Here is a 19,191-nt window from a genome sequence, read left to right as displayed (position 1 = left end):
AAATAGAAATAACACAGACACCAGAATTTTGTCAACGAGAAAACCGCAAATGCAGAAAAACCCCGGGACCTAGTCCAGATCGAACACACGCTGTATTAAGCCGCTACAGACACCAGCCTACTACAAGCTAACTACGGACTGGACTGTAATTGAACCCAAATCAGTCTCCCACTGATCCAAGGTACAGTTGTACTCCCTACGCCTCTGATCCCAGCAAGATACTGCGCACTTGATTCCCTCAGCTGATCTCACCCACAACTAAGAGTTGCTACGACCCAAAGTCGAAGACTTGATAATAAAAAAATCTGTCTCACACAAACAAGTCTATCAAAGGATCAATCTGTCTCCCACAGATAAACCCTAAAAGGTTTTGTTCCTTATTTTGATAATAATCAAGGTGAACATGAACCAATTGATAATCCGGTCTTATATTCCCGAAGAACAGCTTAGAGTTATCAATCGCCTTACAACAATCTTAATCGTATGGTAGCGAAACAAGATGTTGCGGAATCAAAAACAATGAGACGAAAATGTTTGTGATTACTTTTTATATCTTGCCTATCAGAGATATCAATCTCAAGCCAATCAATCTGATTATACTCGTACGATAGAAGATGCAAGATCAGATCACACAACTACGATAAAAGTAGTATCGGTCTGGCTTCACAATCCCAATGAAGTCTTTAAGTCGTTAATCTGGTTTTAGAAGAAGAAAACCAAAGGTTAAAGGAGAATCGACTCTAGCACGCAAACTAGTATCACACGTAAGGTATGGGGATTAGTTTTGCACAATACTAGATGTCTCCTTTACATAGTCTTTCAAATCAGGGTTTGCAATCAATGTTAGCTTTAGTAACAAAGCATTCAATATTCACCGTTGGATGAAAACCTTATTTAGATTCAAGCTAATATTTCTCAACCGTTAGATCGAAAACTTAGCTTGTTACACACACTTGACAATGCACGCTTCTAGGTTTGTTGACCGTAGCCAAACGTATGCACTTGTTGTTTCAACAATAGTTAACCAAAAGGTTATCCATATGATAATTTCATATCAACCATGTTCTTCTTCACCATAACTAGTTCAAATGACTTCAAGTGAACTAGTTAGAGAGTTGTTCAATTACAAGGAAATCTTATGTACTACACAAGACATAATTGAAGCAAAGATGATTTGATTCACTTGAGTCGGTTCATGAACTTTTATATCCAAGGTTTGCAAACTACATTCCTTAGTCTTTTTAAGTTTAAGTTCAGAAATCATCTTCAGATATATAACCTTCTCAAGTTCGCAGACTAGGTTCGCGGACTTATGTTACCGGGCAGAGTTTACAAACTCCAGCAGAAATTCTCGAGTATGAGAACTTCGCCGGTTCGCGGACTTAGCTTCACGCAAGTAGTTTGTCAACTCCAGCAGAAATTCTCGGGTTTGAGAACTTCGGCAGTTCACGGACATGGCTCACGCCATTCTTCTGGTTCTCTTGATCAACAAAGTTCGCAAACTTTGGTTCAAGGAATAAGACTTATACATAAATGTGTTTCAACAACAATGCTTATGTCCACCATTGATTATGTAATCTAAACTCTCATTTCAATCATTGAAACATTCTTAGAGGACGTTATATAGTTGTTACACCATTTCTTGTCAAAGGAATTTTCAAGATGATTGAAACATATCATGACTTTCGTCACATGGTAAAGATAAACTTGATTGAAGCGAAAAGCTTACCAACACATATTTTGAGATATAGATAGGCGAGGTATACTCGGCTCGAAATACCAAATGTGTATAATCCAAGTCTATATATATAGCATACAACTTCTTGTCTCAAAATGTAAGAGATAGAGTAAATAGACTTTTGAGTGATAGATAAGTTCAAGTCTTCACATACCTTTTTGTCGAGAAGTTCCACCGGTTCCTTGAGTAGTTCTTCTACTTGTATGATGAATCGCCATGAAGTCCTTGAGCTCAACTACACTTTTTATCCTAGTCCGAGACTTAGCTATAATAGACTAGAAATCAAGACTTATAGTTTTGATCACTAACATTGACAAACATGCTTGAGATAGCAATGCATGCGAGTTCAACCGAGCAATGATCTAACAAACCCAATCACATGCAACACGGTAATATCTTTCCTTAACTCTTTTGCTTCAAATGGTAACTGTTTCCCCTTGTTCATATTTTTAATTTTATCTTTAGAACATTGAGGACAATGTTAGATTTAAGTTTGGGGGTATGGGAGAAACTTTTAGTTGCAATAAATAAACTCCAGAGCTTGGAAATCTATGCCTATTAAGGATGGCACTAACCAATCTAAGTGTATGGAAGCATCTTGGTTGTAGGAGTTGAGGAACCAATCTGATTAGATGGCAACATCTAAAGAGTCTATTCATAAAAGCACATAGCTGAGGTGTTAGAAATAGCATGGTAGTTTCGCCATATCTCGTTAGAAATAGCATGGTAGGCTCACGAATCAAGTTGTTACCACTTCTAGGGTGTAATAGAGTGATTGAGATACCAAAAAAAAAAATTGAGACCAGACCAACCGGAATAAATTCAATAAAGTCGACCACTGGTACCCTTGTATATGCCAGTTGTATTGACCTAGAGTTAAGATTATCGATCACTGTGTCCCTTGTATATGCCAATTGGGTTGATATTAGTCAGACTAGTATCTCAGTCCAATAAGATAGGTTCATTTTGGCAGTGGCCTTCAGACAAATATGAGAAACACCGTTCACCTAGTAAACATCAAAACCATCTATGTTTTTCTCTATATCCATCTCTTAATCTATCCATGTGATTTGTTGACTCCGGATATTGATGTCCATAGTGCGACTATCTGAGTAGAGCTCCGTCACTTATATATGAATTTTAGTATGCTTGAGTGCAAACTCGTGTACACCAATTGAATTTCGCATTAGGGTACTTCCTCCTGTAGTCAATGAGAGTATTCCAACCAGGGAGGTTCTTTAGTTCTTTTTCAAGGTTCTGCGTAGATAGCTAGGGTCTGGGGTAAAGGTTTTGTGGGTATATCTCTTGTAAGCCCTCCCGAGACTATAACACGGCAACTAGGGCCACCTAGGGGTTCAAAGACTTGTTGCATATGCTAAATGCTATCGTGATGCCTGCGACAGTGAGTTAGGATTTTATTTTTTTAGATTAGATTTGCTCGAGGACTAGCAAATAATAAGTTTGGGGGTATTTGATAGACGTATTTGTGTGTCTATTTTGATCTCAATTATGTATATTGTTAGTGCTCGATTTTATATTTATTTGATTATTTTATGTTTTTGTAGGTGCTTGTGGTGAAATAAGCTTTTGCGGGAAAATTGACTCCAAAAGTGGTATTTGTGCTCGTGGGAAAAAATTATTATTCGGATCCCCAGTTTGAATAAGGGGCACTTCAATTGCTAAGAGATGACCGCCTGCTATTCGCACCCCTGGTCTGGATAAGGAGCATCTTATTCCACCTTTTGAATTTTGAGTTTTGGCGGGAAATTTGGAGCACCGACTGGCAGAGTTAGGGTTTGACTTTGGGGCGCTTTAGAAGGAGATTCCATTGCTGGATTTTCTTTAGATGTGCCTGCTAATCCTAAACAGGTAATATATAATCGTTGGATTGGATCGAGTTGGGTTGGATAATCAATTATCGACAAAACAAGGTCTCGGGTTTTTTGTTTGAAACACTGAAAGAATTGGACGAGATTCTATCGGATTTTTTTGTCGCAGTTTCAGTGGGAATGACTTGTTACGCTAAAAAGGGTAGGTAAAGTGTTTCAGTTCGATAAAGAAGAAAGTTATGGTCATGTACGATAAAACAGGGTACGAGAAATATTCTGAGAACTAAGTGAAGAACAATGGAAATATCTTCTCTAATTAGATTGTGCTCTATCTTTGGAAGGATTATGGACTATGCTAGAGACGCGTAAAATGATTGGAAGCATTTAATCGTGGCTTGGCAGAAAAATTCGAAAAGAAATATTTGGAAAGATATGTGACTTGGGGAGAGGATTAACTAGCGATATTTTTGATCTATTATGTATAAATAGAGGTGGTACGAGTCCCAGAGAGGTAATCGGGAGTTTGGGGACCGAACGGAGGGTTTGGAGGAGCTGCAGAGAAAAAATCAGAAATTGCATTGGAATTCTGCATTCTCAGGGAAGAGGAGGAAGAAGAAAAACTGACGTCCTAAGTCAGTCGCAGAGAACTGTGGTTTAGTTACTGCAGCAGAGAAGTATCGTTTAGGCTACAGTCTTATATTCTCTGTAGTTTTTTGTAACAGACTGTCTGCAACTATTATAGACGTTGCAGTTGATCTGTTTTAATCTTTTTCTTGTATTTCACTCACTTCAAACACCTTTGAGAAATGGAAAAATATTTTGAGTGTGTCTCCAACATAATGAGCTAAACCCCAACACTGGGATGACAGAGGACGCCTTAGTTCACAATTGTTTGGTAACTATATTTGGTTCTTTTGACTTTTTGCATGTTTTTAATTGATTTATGATTTTTCACTAATTAGTTGTGATTTCGTTTGATGGTGTATGATTAGACGTAAGAGCTTTTGATATACCATGCTTGTGATTTACATTTAATATTTTAGAAATCTATCTTGGCAAAGAAATAGTGTCCATAAAAGAGCTATAATTGTTAAGAATCAATATATGAACCAATTGATTGTAATTAATGGTGGAATCCCGAGTCTCAGTATCTCTCGATTCGTGACAATCTTTTTGTATATGTTTCTTTGTTTTTATTTTTAAGTCTTAAAACCAATATTCACAAGTCCGAGTGAACGACAACTCTATTTACCACTATCACAATTAAAACAACATCAATAGGAATTATTTCTCCCATGCATGCAATATACATTCCAAGATTATCACTAGAAACTTGACTTGGTATCAGGTTATTTACGGTTATAAAGAACAACTCTTCTGTAGGATACCAAGTTCCTAGATTATCAGCAGAATCCCATTTTTTGATGCTAAAGAGATCCCCAAATACTCTTCTAGTACCTAAACTTAAGACCCTTTGCATCTCATGATCATGTTGAAACCTTATAATATAAACCCACTCACTAGCTTTCCTAACTGAAATTCTCCTTGAATCTTCCACTGGAATAACAATGCATTATTCACATCCCAACAATTTTTCTCAATTGGTTCTGTGAAAATTCCTATCAGACAGCTTGTCCATAACAGATGGGTGTTTTGGAATCTATTTGGGATAACTTCATTAAGATTAAACTGCCTCCCATTACTCAGATTCAGGGATTGTTGAAGTTGTTGGGTTAACTGAGAAACATCACCATGCCAAACTGCATACATGGTGATACACAAAAACAGCAGATATGCTACCAGTTATTGAAAAATTGGGGTTGAGGTTTGAAAGAAATGTTTTATTACTGATATGAGCAAGCATAACACAAGGATGAGCAAGAAATTCATCTTCAAGGTATTTATAGGGCTTGATATGGGATTGATTTGAAAAAAAATAATCAGAGAAAGTGAGATTGAAAGGTGAGAAAGAAAACATGAATCACCAGCGTATAACAGAGGATAATCAAAAGTTGTGAAAAGAATTATGAGTTCTACCCGCATATAACAGAGGCTAATTAGAAAAAGCAACTTGGAATTAGGGAAGGAAATCACCAGGATCATGAATTCTACCGGCATATCAAATGTCAATAAGGATTAAGTTAAGACTCCATTATCTCATAAATTAATCGATCTTCTGCAAATCCTAGCTAATAGCTTAAACAGACTTTTGCACACCTAAATTAAAAAACCCAATCTTGAAAAACGATGTAGAAACATTACCTGATTGAGGATGGAAGAGAACAGAAACAACCTCTATTAGAAATTCTTGGGATGCCAAACGATTCATAATCTAATCCCTTTTTTCTGATTCCGCCGAAAAAATCATCGATACCCCAAAACCCTTTTATCTGTGGATCCTCAAAAGCAAATCTTCCAATAAAAAAACCCAGGTTCGATTTCATCGATACCAAATCTCAAAATAAACAGAGAAAAAGTTGATTCTATGTACTATATGCTCTCAGATTGTCCGCTCATGGAGAAAGAGATATCAGGAAAAAAAATTGTTTTATGAAAAGGAAAGGAATTGATTTATGAGATTAGAAGGGAAACAAAACCATGCAAATTCTCATATTAACGAAAATTACGAATCGGCGAAAAATTGGGTTGACTCAATATCGCCTGATTGACAGAGCTCTCTCCTCTTACCACCATCTTATGTAGATGGTTACAAGAAAGGACCGAGTCCAACCGACACTAGGGGTGAAACAGGATTAGAAAAAACATAAGGTTTTGTTACAACGTCGTTAATAGCTAAGACACACGACTGACATAATAGTCAAACAAACAAATGTTCAATAAGATAGTCTAACAATAACATCAATTAATCATATATCTGCACCAAATGATTTCACAAAATGAATAAGATTTCACAAAATGAATAAGTTATTAGATGGGAAAATTAGGGGGAGACTAAAAAAAAAAAATTCTCACTGTCAGGTCCACAATTAATTTTGGATACCGTGACACCCATAAATATTTCTGTGACACCCATAATTATCCGAAATTATTAAAACCTGTCTGCATGACGATTTATGCATCCGCATTACGTGTTATGCATATTGTTGTTCAGGGATAACTCGTTATGCATCCTAATATTTCAAGGGTATAATTAGCAACACAACTTGGATATAACATATCTAAAAATCCGCGCCTTAGAATTTTAAAAATTTTATATCGTTGAAAATCTTTTAAAGAGAGCTACGCAACGAGTACAAGCAACAATATCAAAAAAAAATCGCGAAAAAATCGGAGGTGATCATCGTTTTAGGGAAATTTTTCGAAAACTGACTGCATATTCATTATGCAGCCTCCAAAAAAGATGCATAACACATTATGCAGATGCATAACGAATTATATAACCATTTTTTCGACTGTATAACAAGTTATGTATCTGCATAACAAAGTTATGCATCTATAACAAGTTATGTAGCCATTGTTTTGGTTGATTTTAGTTCGTAAAGAAAAAATTGATGCATAATGCGTTATGCAACCATATTTAAATGACGCATATCAGGTTATGCATCAATTTTCTCGATGAATAAAAGATTATGCAACAATTTTCTCGATGCATAATGCATTATGCAGTCATAATTTCGGATGCATAACAAGTTACGCAACCTTGTTTTTTGTTGGTTTCAATACTAAGAAAAAAGTATATGCATAACGTAGATATTATTTCCTTCATCAAACCACTCATCTCTACTCTTTTAATAGTTTGTAAGAAGTCATCCTTAAAAGTGCGTGGCGAGCATTTACAGTCCCTGCAAATTTAACACCAAATTCAACAAACAAGTACTACTCATACTACAGTTTACGAAGTATCTTTTCTCCTAACTTTCTTCTTTCACGAAGTATTTCTTTGTTCACTGTGTAAACTTTATGTTGAATCTCCTCCCTTTCACGAAATATCTGCTACGAAGTAACTTTGGTGATGTTATTGATGATGTTCGGGCGAATTCAACTTCGATTAAATTTACTTCGTCAATTATCCCTGAAGTAAGATGGGTGTTCTCTGATCTTCTTTTGTCTTTGCTGGAATGGTTGGTTGACGAGATGAGTTGCTGGACTTCGCTGTATACTGGTTGTTCATTGATGATGAGACTTCGCTGAATTGAGAACTCTTCGCTTGAAGCTGCTATTGCTTCACATGATGGGTTGGAGATGTCACTTCGCCTGGCCTAATTGGTTTCTTCTTTTACTTTGACAGATTTTGGTAATCTATTCCAAGCTTTCATCTATCGACAACAAAGATTTCTTGACGAAGTTGTCTTGTTTCTTCGCTGCAAGCAATCAATTAAGTCAGAACTTTTGATAATATCTGCCATACGAAGAGTGAAACCATCAGATTTTGTTCGTGGGAAGAAATCCCTAAATCAGTATCGAAACTTTGATATCCAATGTTTTCAAACTTTATCCAATGGGTTTGTGAAATACGATTCACTGAAATCAAATCTGCATTCAAAACTCGTTTTAAAACTTGCGTTGAAGAGGAAATCAATTCATGAGTTTTGTAAACTCTTTCCAAAACTTTGTTTAAAAATAACCAGATCTAAAAATTGTATGAGTAGAATGAAGAAACAATAGGAGGATTTATCTTTTAGGATCGATTGTTGATGTAGCTCTATTTCGATTTCTGCTTCTAAACAGTTTCTTCATCTCCGAATCAATTTAGGAAAAGAAGAATAAAAGAAAAACGAGGAAGAATAAGCGAAGAAACAATTTTAGAAATTCAGGGTGTGGGAGAAATTTTAACCCAGAAAATGGATGCGCGCCTGAACTTTTCTGAGTATGGGTTTCACAGTGGGAAAGATCCAAAGAATGGGTATCCATGTAGTTTTCACTTATTAACCCCATATGAATGGGCTTCAAGAGAAAATAAGCTTTTACAACCTGAAATTTATGGGTGAGCAAAGTTTGTAACGATCCGGTTTTCGTTTCAGCCGCATCCTAGTCATTTTTGGGGATTTTAATTTTGACATTCGCATCTGATCCCAATTCCCAACATCATACGGATTGATGCAAATGATACGATAGATTTCTTTTATAATTAATACTCCCTCCGTCCTTGTTTACTTTCCAAAATAGCATTTTGCAAAAACTTGAAACAAATTCAAATTACTTCCACGTACGCCATCATTCTTCCAAATTACTTGTTTATTATATTAGTTTTTATATCCTAGTTTTTATTTCTTTCTTAATAATTAGAAAATTTTAGTGGAAAATATAGTAATTTTTTGGTACACTTTTGCTAAAAGAACTCAATTTTGGAAAGTAAACTAGGACGAAGGGAGTATATGAAATATACAAGATAAGATTACTTAAGATCTCATTATCATCACCATAATTTCTAATATTAACTCAAAAACGCATAAGCTTTATCGATGTTCCAAACACTAGTAAAGAAACTCATCGCGTGAACATTAATGCATACCGGAAAATAAAATTATTAACTTAGGGGATGTGTGATGTCTGGCGGTTTTTTAACTCCGTATCACCGAACAGTCACTCGTAAAAAAACATATGGGCCGATTCGGATCAGTTATTCGACCCAAGGTGCTCATCCCTAACCGGAACTTATGAAACTTGAATGAATCTAGTAATCTTTTTTAGCATAGAGCATAGAGGTTTGAATCAGATAATCTTGGCACTGGGATTGCAGTTAGTGGGGTACCTGTCTTCAAAACAATACCAAATTTCTCTGAAAGATCAACCTCCACACCTTCTGGCATTCTCCATTCAAATGAGTGCAAAAGAGAAGCTAATGCATAAAGTATGATCCTTTCCACTAAAGGAATACCTATACATCTCCTCCTGCCTGAACCAAATGGAATAAATCAGAAATCAGTTCCAATTAGATCGAACTTGCTTGTGGTCTGCAAGAACCTCTCTGATTTGAATTCTAATGGATTATCCCAGTATTTGGGGTCTCTTTGGATTCCCCACGCATTGATAAGAACTTGAGCTCCTTTAGGGATCACATAACCTCCCACGTTACAGGTCGAACTTGAACACCTGGAAACCAAGAGAGGGACTCCGGGGTGCAAGCGATATGTCTCTTTTAGGATCCCGCACAAATAAGGTAAATTGGATATGTGAGATTCTTCAACATAGTTCCTTCTCCTACAACATTGTCCAACTCCTCTAAGGCTCTTTTCATAATCTTTGGTTCTTTTATCAACTCGGCCATTGCCTATTCCACTGTGTTTCCTGCTGTATCTGTTCCCCCGACCACCAAATTCTGTCCAAAAATTACATTTCTCTTAGTCACAAGTGTTGGGAGATATATATATATTTAAAAACATAGTTTTTTAATTTATATCAAACTTAGGGAAATAGTGTGGTGGTATTATTTTGGGTAATCCGGGAGAGCGCGGCCTTGGGGGTCGTGGGAGGTCTGATGATTCAGAAACTGATTTTTTGCATATTTAACTCTTGATTTCCAAAAATGGTTTTTTTCAACTTAATATTCTCCAATTATTTCTATTAATTCTAATTGCAAAATTGATTTTCATTAAAACCGTATTAATTTCTTTTGAGTTATAAAAGAACAGTTTCTGGAGAAGATGAAATTTTTTTTCATCTATTTCGAGTTCTGAGCAAGTGTAGAAAGAGTTGTTGTTGGTTCGATTTCTCACAGTGCAGAGAAATCGAACAAGAGAGTTATCAGATGTTTTATCCCATAGGGTTTTCGACAAGAATCGACTGCTGGCACACAATCAAGAGGTAGAGTCGCGAAACACCTTAAAGATAGCGACCTAGTCCGCGACTCAGCTGTTTGAGATCCGCTTTGATTTTGTGAATTGTTTCCAACAACAAGAACCGAGGACGAAACACATGAAAGTAAGAAAATAAAATAAGTAATTACCATGAAGAAGGCCTTGAGGTTAGTAAAGGTGAAAGGAACTTTGGATTCTCCTTGGTCTTGAAGTTGTTGAAATACTTGTAAGAAATCCTTGACTTTGTTCTCCTTACCATCTTGATCTCCATTTAGTTTCATCTCCTGATCAAGTTCCATCCTCTTGTCAATCATGGATTCGAAAAACGGGTCTAACCACGAAATTTGCTTTTTCATTCCCTGTTCTACACCTTGTAAATCGAACCTCGCTAGAACAGGAAGAAAATCAGAAATATTAGTTCTCCCTAAATAGTCCAGCACTTCTTCAGCTCGTTTCCGAAATTCTAAGTCGATTCTAGTCTTATCTTCATCATTAAATGTACCGCCCCACATCATGTTCATAACCACATTAAGCATTATCAGAAACATCTCGTCTCTTATGTCAACTGGAGTGTTAACATTCACGTACAAACTTCTTAAGCATCTTCTAACTTCTTACTGGCGAAGTGTTGAGAATGAATCGAGAGCGCTTTTACTTAGAATCTCTCGAACGCACAAGGCACATACGTTTCGCAAGTGTGGACCGTACTTAGTGAATACCATGTCTGAACCATTATAGCCGATGATCATTCCTTCTACTGTAGGAGACCGGCTTGCAAATGTGGAGTCGAATTCTTTCATGACAACTTCAGCTAATTCTGGTGAACCCAAAACAATGAGAAGCTTGCTGCCTAATTTGAGCTTAAATATGGGTCCATGCTTGTTGGTTAATTTGGAAAAGTACTTGTGTAACTATGGATCAATGAATGGGATGTTTCCGACTATATGCAACCCCGGAGGACCCGGTGGTAACTTAGAATTCAAATGAACTTGTTTCATGCAAACCCAAACGTACCACTAAATTCCGACTACGATGACTGAAGATATAAGAACTGCTCGAATGAGTTGGCTGTGTTGAATCTTGGCTTCCCACAACCATAACAATGACTCCATTTCCAGACTATTAATAACACATGGTACTTTTGAATGAAAAACGAACAAGTCCCCTGAGATTCTGAGAATGATATTTTTACTTCCCTAGTTTACCAGGAAATTACTGCTTTTACCAGGAATGGAAATAATTGATTACTGCACTACAAATTTCCAAATATATAATGTTGCTCCTGCTGCCAGAGAAAAAGAAGAACCCAAGGAATTGAGTTTTTAGATGAAGTGTTTGCAAGGATATTACACACCACACATGTCTAATCGTTTATTTTCAGTATGGAAAACAAATGAATCATATTTTTTAAGAAAAAAAAGTTACTAAAGAGAAAAAAAAAACACAGTTGTTGACTGTTAATTAGAAGAAAAACAAAAGAAATGAAGAGGTTGTGAGTTCTCGATAGCCAATTCGGATGAGATCATACGACACAGACATTGAGGACGGGTGGGGTGATACAAGCATTATTGTCTTGTATATGAGTACCGTATATAATTAAGGCTGTAAAGCCGTGTACTTTTTTATTTTTTACTTGGTTAACAAAAAATTCGTTAAAAAGCAAGAATACGTAGAAGTGCTAAGGCCATGTCACTGTAACTAGTCTAAGTGGCCATCTAGTTATCTAAAGTAACACAGCTTATTTGAAACAGGTAATAAATTTTCTAAAAGGTAAAGCCATGTACTGCATTCACCTGGATTGGTGTAGCGCCGAGTGTGGGGCATGACCGTGTCGAGCCCGAAACATCTCTGGAGGAACGTACAAATTCGGCCCATATTTGGCCCATTGCACAACGCATACTCCAGAGGTACTTGATTACGGTAGAAACTCTATAAATTTAGGGTAATTCTACATGCACGGAAGGTTTCCACCGTGATGTGTACCGTGAGGGAATCACACAAACTCTATTTTACGCGCTATGCATTGGCATATGGGTGGAACATGAGTGGGCCCATTACCTTCTCACAGGTGCACACTCGGTGTGTTTTGTTTCGGCGGAAATATCATTTTCGATAAACTTATGTATTAATCAATATCTTACTAATTTATAGACAAATCTATTATCAAATACTTTCTCCATCCCTAATTAGATTAGCTATTTGTAGTTTGTACAAATTAAAAGGCAAGGAGGAAAGTGGAGTATATTTAAATATTTTTTACAATTATACACTTATGAGCAATAATTAGTAAAATTTAGAAACGACTTATCTCTTAAACTATACCACGGTTTTTATAAACTTTATACCGTTCAAAAGCATTTTAAAACACCTGCGCAACGAATATAAACATGACTATCAAATTATACATATTTCATATAGTAACAATAATCAATTAAAATGATAGTTTTAGAAATACTCCCTTGATTAGTGACATAGCTCATCTATTGTTGGACAAAACTAAAAACCAAATAGCTCATTTAATTAGGGACGGAGGGAGTAATTATTTTCTAAATATCGCATAATATTCAGATTTTCAAAGTATCATTGAATTTCCCACTTTGTTTCATTGTTCAATGTCTTATCAACTAGGTACCTAAATTTATAAAGCCTTTCAATATCCCATTTCAGTGTTACATAGAATAATCTTTTATATAGCTGTGAGAAAATAACAACAGAAATTCTTACGATGATAAGAAAAATTAGAGATGAAACTCAGTGTGATATTGGTTTTAGCAAAAAACATAAGACAATTGAATCATTTTTCAAAAAATTCATCGTTATTCATTAACGAGGAATTTTGACATGGGGTCTAAATAAGTAATCAAAAATGTATTATTTTATGACATTAGCGAACTATTAATTTGGCACATTGCCCAGGAATCGGGACCAGCTAAAAATATTATTTAAGAGAGTTTATTAAATGATGGAGGATCCCCTTACACTATGTCACACTTTTGATCATATTGTTTTTACAAAAACCAAACGGTATTGTATTTGAAGCTAATATTTTGGGGATATGTTCGTCTTATAAATCTCTACATACTCACAAAAAAGATGCACATTCCGAAACGTATAACTCCACAATCTACTACTTTGAAAATCAACCATCGAAAACCAATGAATTTTCGACAGTTAAAATTAAGATCGATAAATGGTGAGGTTTAGTATCTCGGAATGTGTTCATTTTTTCCAGGCATACAGGGATTTGTTAGATAAAGATATTTCAAGAATATTAACTTCAAATACTCTACCATTTAAGTTTTATTGAGAAAAATATCTTTCAAATCGTTAAATAGTGTGAATCTAAGAGTGTGGAGGTATCCTCTGAAAATCGAGTATTAGTTAATGGATTTTCTATGGTATCTTTGTTATATTTCATTTTCCGCCCATTAGGTGATAATTCAGTAAAAATTTCATGTTATCTATAATTTTGTTATTATTTGAAAATTTTAAGATTTGTTTTACAGCAAAAAAAGTTCGCTCACATTGGCCATTGAGAGGAACTGCCATATCAGACATTCGCCAAAAAGTGGGTAAACACAATCACATTAGCCCAGCAATAAAAACACACACATTACCGGGTTGCAAAATATATGCTTAAGAAGAAGAAAATGGTTGCAAAATCTTGGAAACATAGCAAAGCTATTTTCTTTTAATAAGCAACAGCCTGAAGAGGGTAAATGTACTCCTCAACTGTTGGCATAAGCCAAATTTTAGATCTGGACCAGAAACAAGTTTCAGAGTTATCTTTAGCGCAAGCAACCAGAGAGTAAGCAATATTGTCATGGGCTCTAGGTTGAAAAGAAAAAAAATACAAGATATAAAACTAGAATTGAAATGTATTCAAAGAGTGTATTCGTTCGTTGATTGCCTTCAGAATTTCCCAAAGAGAATTGGTCAATCAGAGTTTTAGCATTTCTTTCAACTATGATGTAAGTGAGCTATTGATTCACTGATTTCTTCAAAACTTCCCAGATGGCTCTAGTTTCTGCTTCTTCTGCAGAGTATATTTTAAAAGTGATAGCATAATAAAGTGATGGTACTACGCGAATCTCGCATTATGTTGCTTGCACCATTAACCAAAGAAATATTGTCAAATGCACCATCAATATTATATATAATCCAATCAGGTGGAGGAGGCATATGTAGCAGCACCAATGACATTAAATAAAGGGAAAAGGGATATAGAGGGATTCCTAAGGAAAATCATAGATCTGGCTCTGAAATAACAATTGTGTAATTTTTTTGAAGATTAGGTAGTCCCTACTATTCAAGATTGACTACATAATAGCAACAAAGATTTTTTTAGAATCATCAGACAAATAAGTAATAGCATTAAGAAGCCAATCAAGCAAGGTAAAGTTGAGAAAGTTATGAACAGGCAAGCAAAGAGAATAAGAAATCCAAACAAATGCATCAAAACGACATAAAACCAAAGCATGCATAACAGATTTATTGGAAGACAGATATCCAAGTGTCAATAGACATTCTAAAGCATTTCTAGCATATTTCCAGATGAAAATCAGGATGCAATATGGGACTCTGAGTTTCCATATGCACTTCCAAAAAAGCGTTGATTAGGGAGGTATAAGACCTCTGAGACCCAAGTAGGCAGACTTATGACTAAATCTACTTGAAATCTCCCAATCCCTTCTATCAGGAGTGCATTACTGGCATAAGGGAGTATTAACAATCTTTTCTAAAGAAGCATTGTCAAAATCAGTATTTAACCTAAAGATATTCCAGGATCTAGTATCCGAATCAAAACAAATAAGATACTTTCAGACTAGGGGATTGAGAAACAAGGCGATTAGGTTTAGCAGTATCTAAAGTAGGAATCCAGTTGTCACACCAAAGGTCAATGAATTGAACATCACCCACAATCCAAGATATAAAAGGTTTCATAAGTTTCTTAATGGTATGGAGACATCTCTAAGTCCAGGAGAAAGAGGAAACACATTTGACATTCAAGAAATCAATATTAGGGAAGTATTTAGCTTTAAGAACAATACCTAACAGAGAGCTAATTAGGTTTTTCAACAAATTCTAAACATTCCTAGCTAACATTACGAGATTTTTTAATTCAGCCTTCATAAACCCTAGACCACCTTCACTTTTAGGGGAGCAAAGAATGTCCCATCATAGTAGGTGAAGTTTTCTATTTTTGTAGTCCATAATTTCACCCCTATCAAAATTTACAAAGATGAGAGTTTATTTTCCTACAAAGAGCTTTTGGGATGAGGAAGGCAACCATTTGATGGATAGGGATGGCTTGACCAACATGTTTAATAAGAGAAGTTCTAGCATCTTGGGACATAATTTTATGCAACCATGAGGTTCTAACACCAACAGATCGTAAAATACTCATATGGGTCTGGATTTTAGACTTTTGAAAACCAATGGGTTGCTCAAATATTTTTCTCTTACGTTAAGGGAACTAATGCTAAGGATAGACGAAAGTTTTTGAATTAGATGGGGGAGACAAGTCTACACTGATCGAGAAGAATACCAAACTTATCAAAAATTAATTTCCTGACCAGAAGCACAATAGTACTTAGGAAGATAATATGTAATAGTATTAAAGGCCGAACATTATCCTTAGAAAATAGTAGCAATCATCAGCAAATAACAAGTGACTTATAAAAAAAATTTATGAAAATTTTAATATCTTGAACCAGTTCAAGCCTAGTAAGTTTCGAAATATATTCAAACAAAGCTTCGGAAAAAATATTGTAAAGGTAAGGGGATAAGGAGTGTCCGTTTCTACGTCCTCTGACACGTTTAATAAGACCAGTAGGAACACCATTAAGCAGGACAAAATAGGATGGAGTGACAATGCATTTGATAACTAAAGATATCCAGTGTTCACATAAACCCAATTTCCTGAGAACGTTATCAAGGAAATTCCATTCAAGCTTATCATACGCTTTGGACATGTCAAGTTTTACGGCTACTAGATCTTCCTTCCCATGATAATGGTCCACTGTGTAAACCACCTCATTGGCAAGAAGAATGTTATCAACGATACTTTTATTGAGCGCAAAGGCACTTTGATTTTGAGAAATCAGGTCATCCATTAGGGGTTTAAGTCTATTGAAAAGGGTTATAAATAGGATTTTATAAAAAAGTTAAGACAAACCATATTGGGATACAACCTCGGGTACGAGGGTTTTAGGTATAAGATAAACGTTAGTATGATTAAGAAAATTAGTGTTAGAGAACTGCTCGGTCGAACTCGGAAGCGTCGCTATCTCAAGCTGGTTTATCAAGTTTAGTTGATCAAAACTATAGTCTTGTTTTCTAGTCTACTTATAGCTATGTCTTGGATTAGGATAGAATGTGTAGTTGATCTTTAGACTTCACGATGTTCATCGATTGAAGACGGAGATCTACTGAGGAGAGATTGAAGGAACTTCATCAACAAAATGTATGCGAAAACTAAAACCTATCTATCACTCATAAGTCTATTCTATTTCTAATGATATTAAGTCGTATAGATATATAGACTTTTAAATTATACACATTTGATATTTCGGGATGAGTTTATCTCGGTTATCTATTTCTCGAAATATGTGTTGGAAGCTTTTTGATTTAACTACGTTCATCATTATTCTTGACTAGTTTAGTTGGAAACAATTTATTTGTTGGAAACTAAATTTTAAGTCAAAAGATGATCATGCGAAAATTTCCTTGAAAGATCTTATATGATTTGTGTGAAACAATCATTTGATATCGACTTGGAAAGTTTCGTATTGATCATTCGATCACTTGAAAATTAGTTGAAGCTAATAGTCTGTGTGAGACATCTATTGTCGTCTTCTAAGGATGTTTCAATGATTGAAATGGGAGTTTAGAACAATTAACCATGTCTGGATACAACACGGTATGCATACCTAGTACGCGAACTATATTTTTATGATTCAGGTACGAGAACCTTGTTTGCGTACCTACTATGCGAATGAATCTACCTGAGTTGGATCAGGGAAAGCTGTTTGCACACCTGGTTTGCGAACGGCTGGACAAGGAAAAGGTCCGGAGCTGTTGTTTGCATACCTAGTTTGCGAACATAGTGGTTTAAGTTTTAAAATCGGTTAAGTATGATTCTCATACTCATGAACTAAACATTTATGAATTAAGTAATGCAATCTTTGCAAACCGTGGCTTAATATTCATGAATTGATTCATGTATAAGTACTTTGTACAATCACGAATCAATCCGATTTTGTTTCAATTGGTCTATATATATTTCTATGAGATAATGAACAATTGAACAACTCTATTTGGAACACAATTGCATTTATTTGATTATTTTTTATGAATGATTGATCATCATATTTGATGTAGAAGTGTTAGATGAATACAGTTAAGAAAAAATTGTTCATATGGCTAACTTTGGTTAACTGTTATTGAGCCAACTCAATATACACGTTTAGGTACGGTTACCCATATCTAAATGAAGGTATATTTCATTTGTGTGTAATAAGATAAGACCACCTAACGGTGGAGATTGATTGCTTTTTTTTAAAGCAGACTTAGCTTGAATCTTAAATCAGGAGTTCATCTAACAGTGAATATTGAATGCTTTGTTACTAAGCTATCTTAGCTTTGATTATAAGCAAACCATGATTTTAAAGACTATATAAGGGAGAACTCTAGCAACTGGAAAACCTAATCTCGGCACTTTCCTGTGTCCTAGTTGCAAACTAGAGTTGATTCTCCTTTAACCTAGGTTTTTCCAAAACCCTATTAGGTTAACGACTTGAAGACTTCATTTGGGATTCGTGAAGCCAGATCCAACTATTTTCTTTTGAAGTGTTTTTGTTTCTAAGTTTTCCTAATCTTACTTGTTAGAGCACTGCTCGGTCAAACTCTCAAGCGTTGTTATATCAATCTTGTTTGTAAAGTTTAGTTTATCAAAACTATATACTTGATTTCTAGGCTACTTATAGCTATGTCTCGGATTAGGATAGAAGTGTGTAGTTGAGCTTTAGAATTCACGGCGTTCACTAATTGTAGAAGAATATCAAAAATCGGGGGTCTAATAACACCACCCAGTATTTCGCTTAGCAATCTGTATGAACAAACTCGAATATACTTTTAAGAGAATCAACAAGACTCAATCAATTAAAAATATATCAACGTGTTTATATCTCTCTCTTGATTTGATTTACTCAAGCAGGAACTACGAGTTCTAATCAAATACAAGGAATAATTTGGATGGTACTAAAGACCAATATCCAAGGATCAATCAATGAAAATCAACAAGCAAAGGTTGGATTATTCTAATTGATGATCTAAACGCACAACCTGTATTATTTCAATTATAAAGATAAAACATTATAATGCGGAAATAGAAATAACACAGACACCAGAAATTTTGTTAACGAGGAAACCGCAAATGCAAAAAAACCTTGGAACCTAGTCCAGATTGAACACACACTGTATTAAGCCACTGCAAACACTAGCCTACTCCAATCTAACTTCGAACTGGACTGTAGTTGAACCCCAATCAGTCTCCCACTGATCCAAGGTACAGTTGTACTCCCTACGCCTCTGATCCCAGTAGGATATTGAGCACTTGATTCCTTTAGATGATCTCACACACAACTAAGAGTTGCTACGACCCAAAATCGCAGGCTTTAACAATAAAAAAATCTGTCTCACACAGACAAGTCTATCAAAGGATCAATCTATCTCCCACAGAAAAACCTAAAGTTTTTGTTCCGTCTTTTGATAATAATCAAGGTGAACAAGAACCAATTGATAATCCGGTTTTATATTCCCGAAGAATAACATAGATAAATCAATCACCTCACAACAATCTTAA

At 35.4% G+C, this 19,191-nt stretch overlaps 1 protein-coding gene and 1 pseudogene across 1 annotated transcript; one reads left to right on the top strand and one right to left on the bottom strand.

Moving 5' to 3' along the window:
• Positions 1-9,215: 9,215 nt before the first annotated feature.
• On the bottom strand, positions 9,216-10,873 carry LOC113305385 (cytochrome P450 76C1-like). Its single transcript, XM_026554432.1, has 2 exons — positions 10,582-10,873; positions 9,216-9,424 (listed from the first exon to the last, which is right to left on the bottom strand). The coding sequence occupies exons 1-2, from the start codon at positions 10,871-10,873 to the stop codon at positions 9,216-9,218; spliced, it is 501 nt and encodes a 166-aa protein (XP_026410217.1).
• Positions 10,874-11,066: 193 nt separating this feature from the next.
• Positions 11,067-19,191, top strand: part of LOC113305384 — a 70,896-nt pseudogene continuing 62,771 nt past the window's right edge.

Source organism: Papaver somniferum, chromosome 8 (genome assembly GCF_003573695.1).
Source record: "Papaver somniferum cultivar HN1 chromosome 8, ASM357369v1, whole genome shotgun sequence".
NCBI lineage: Eukaryota > Viridiplantae > Streptophyta > Magnoliopsida > Ranunculales > Papaveraceae > Papaver > Papaver somniferum.
Note: the sequence above shows the minus strand (reverse complement) of the source record. Positions and strands in the feature narration are given on the sequence as shown.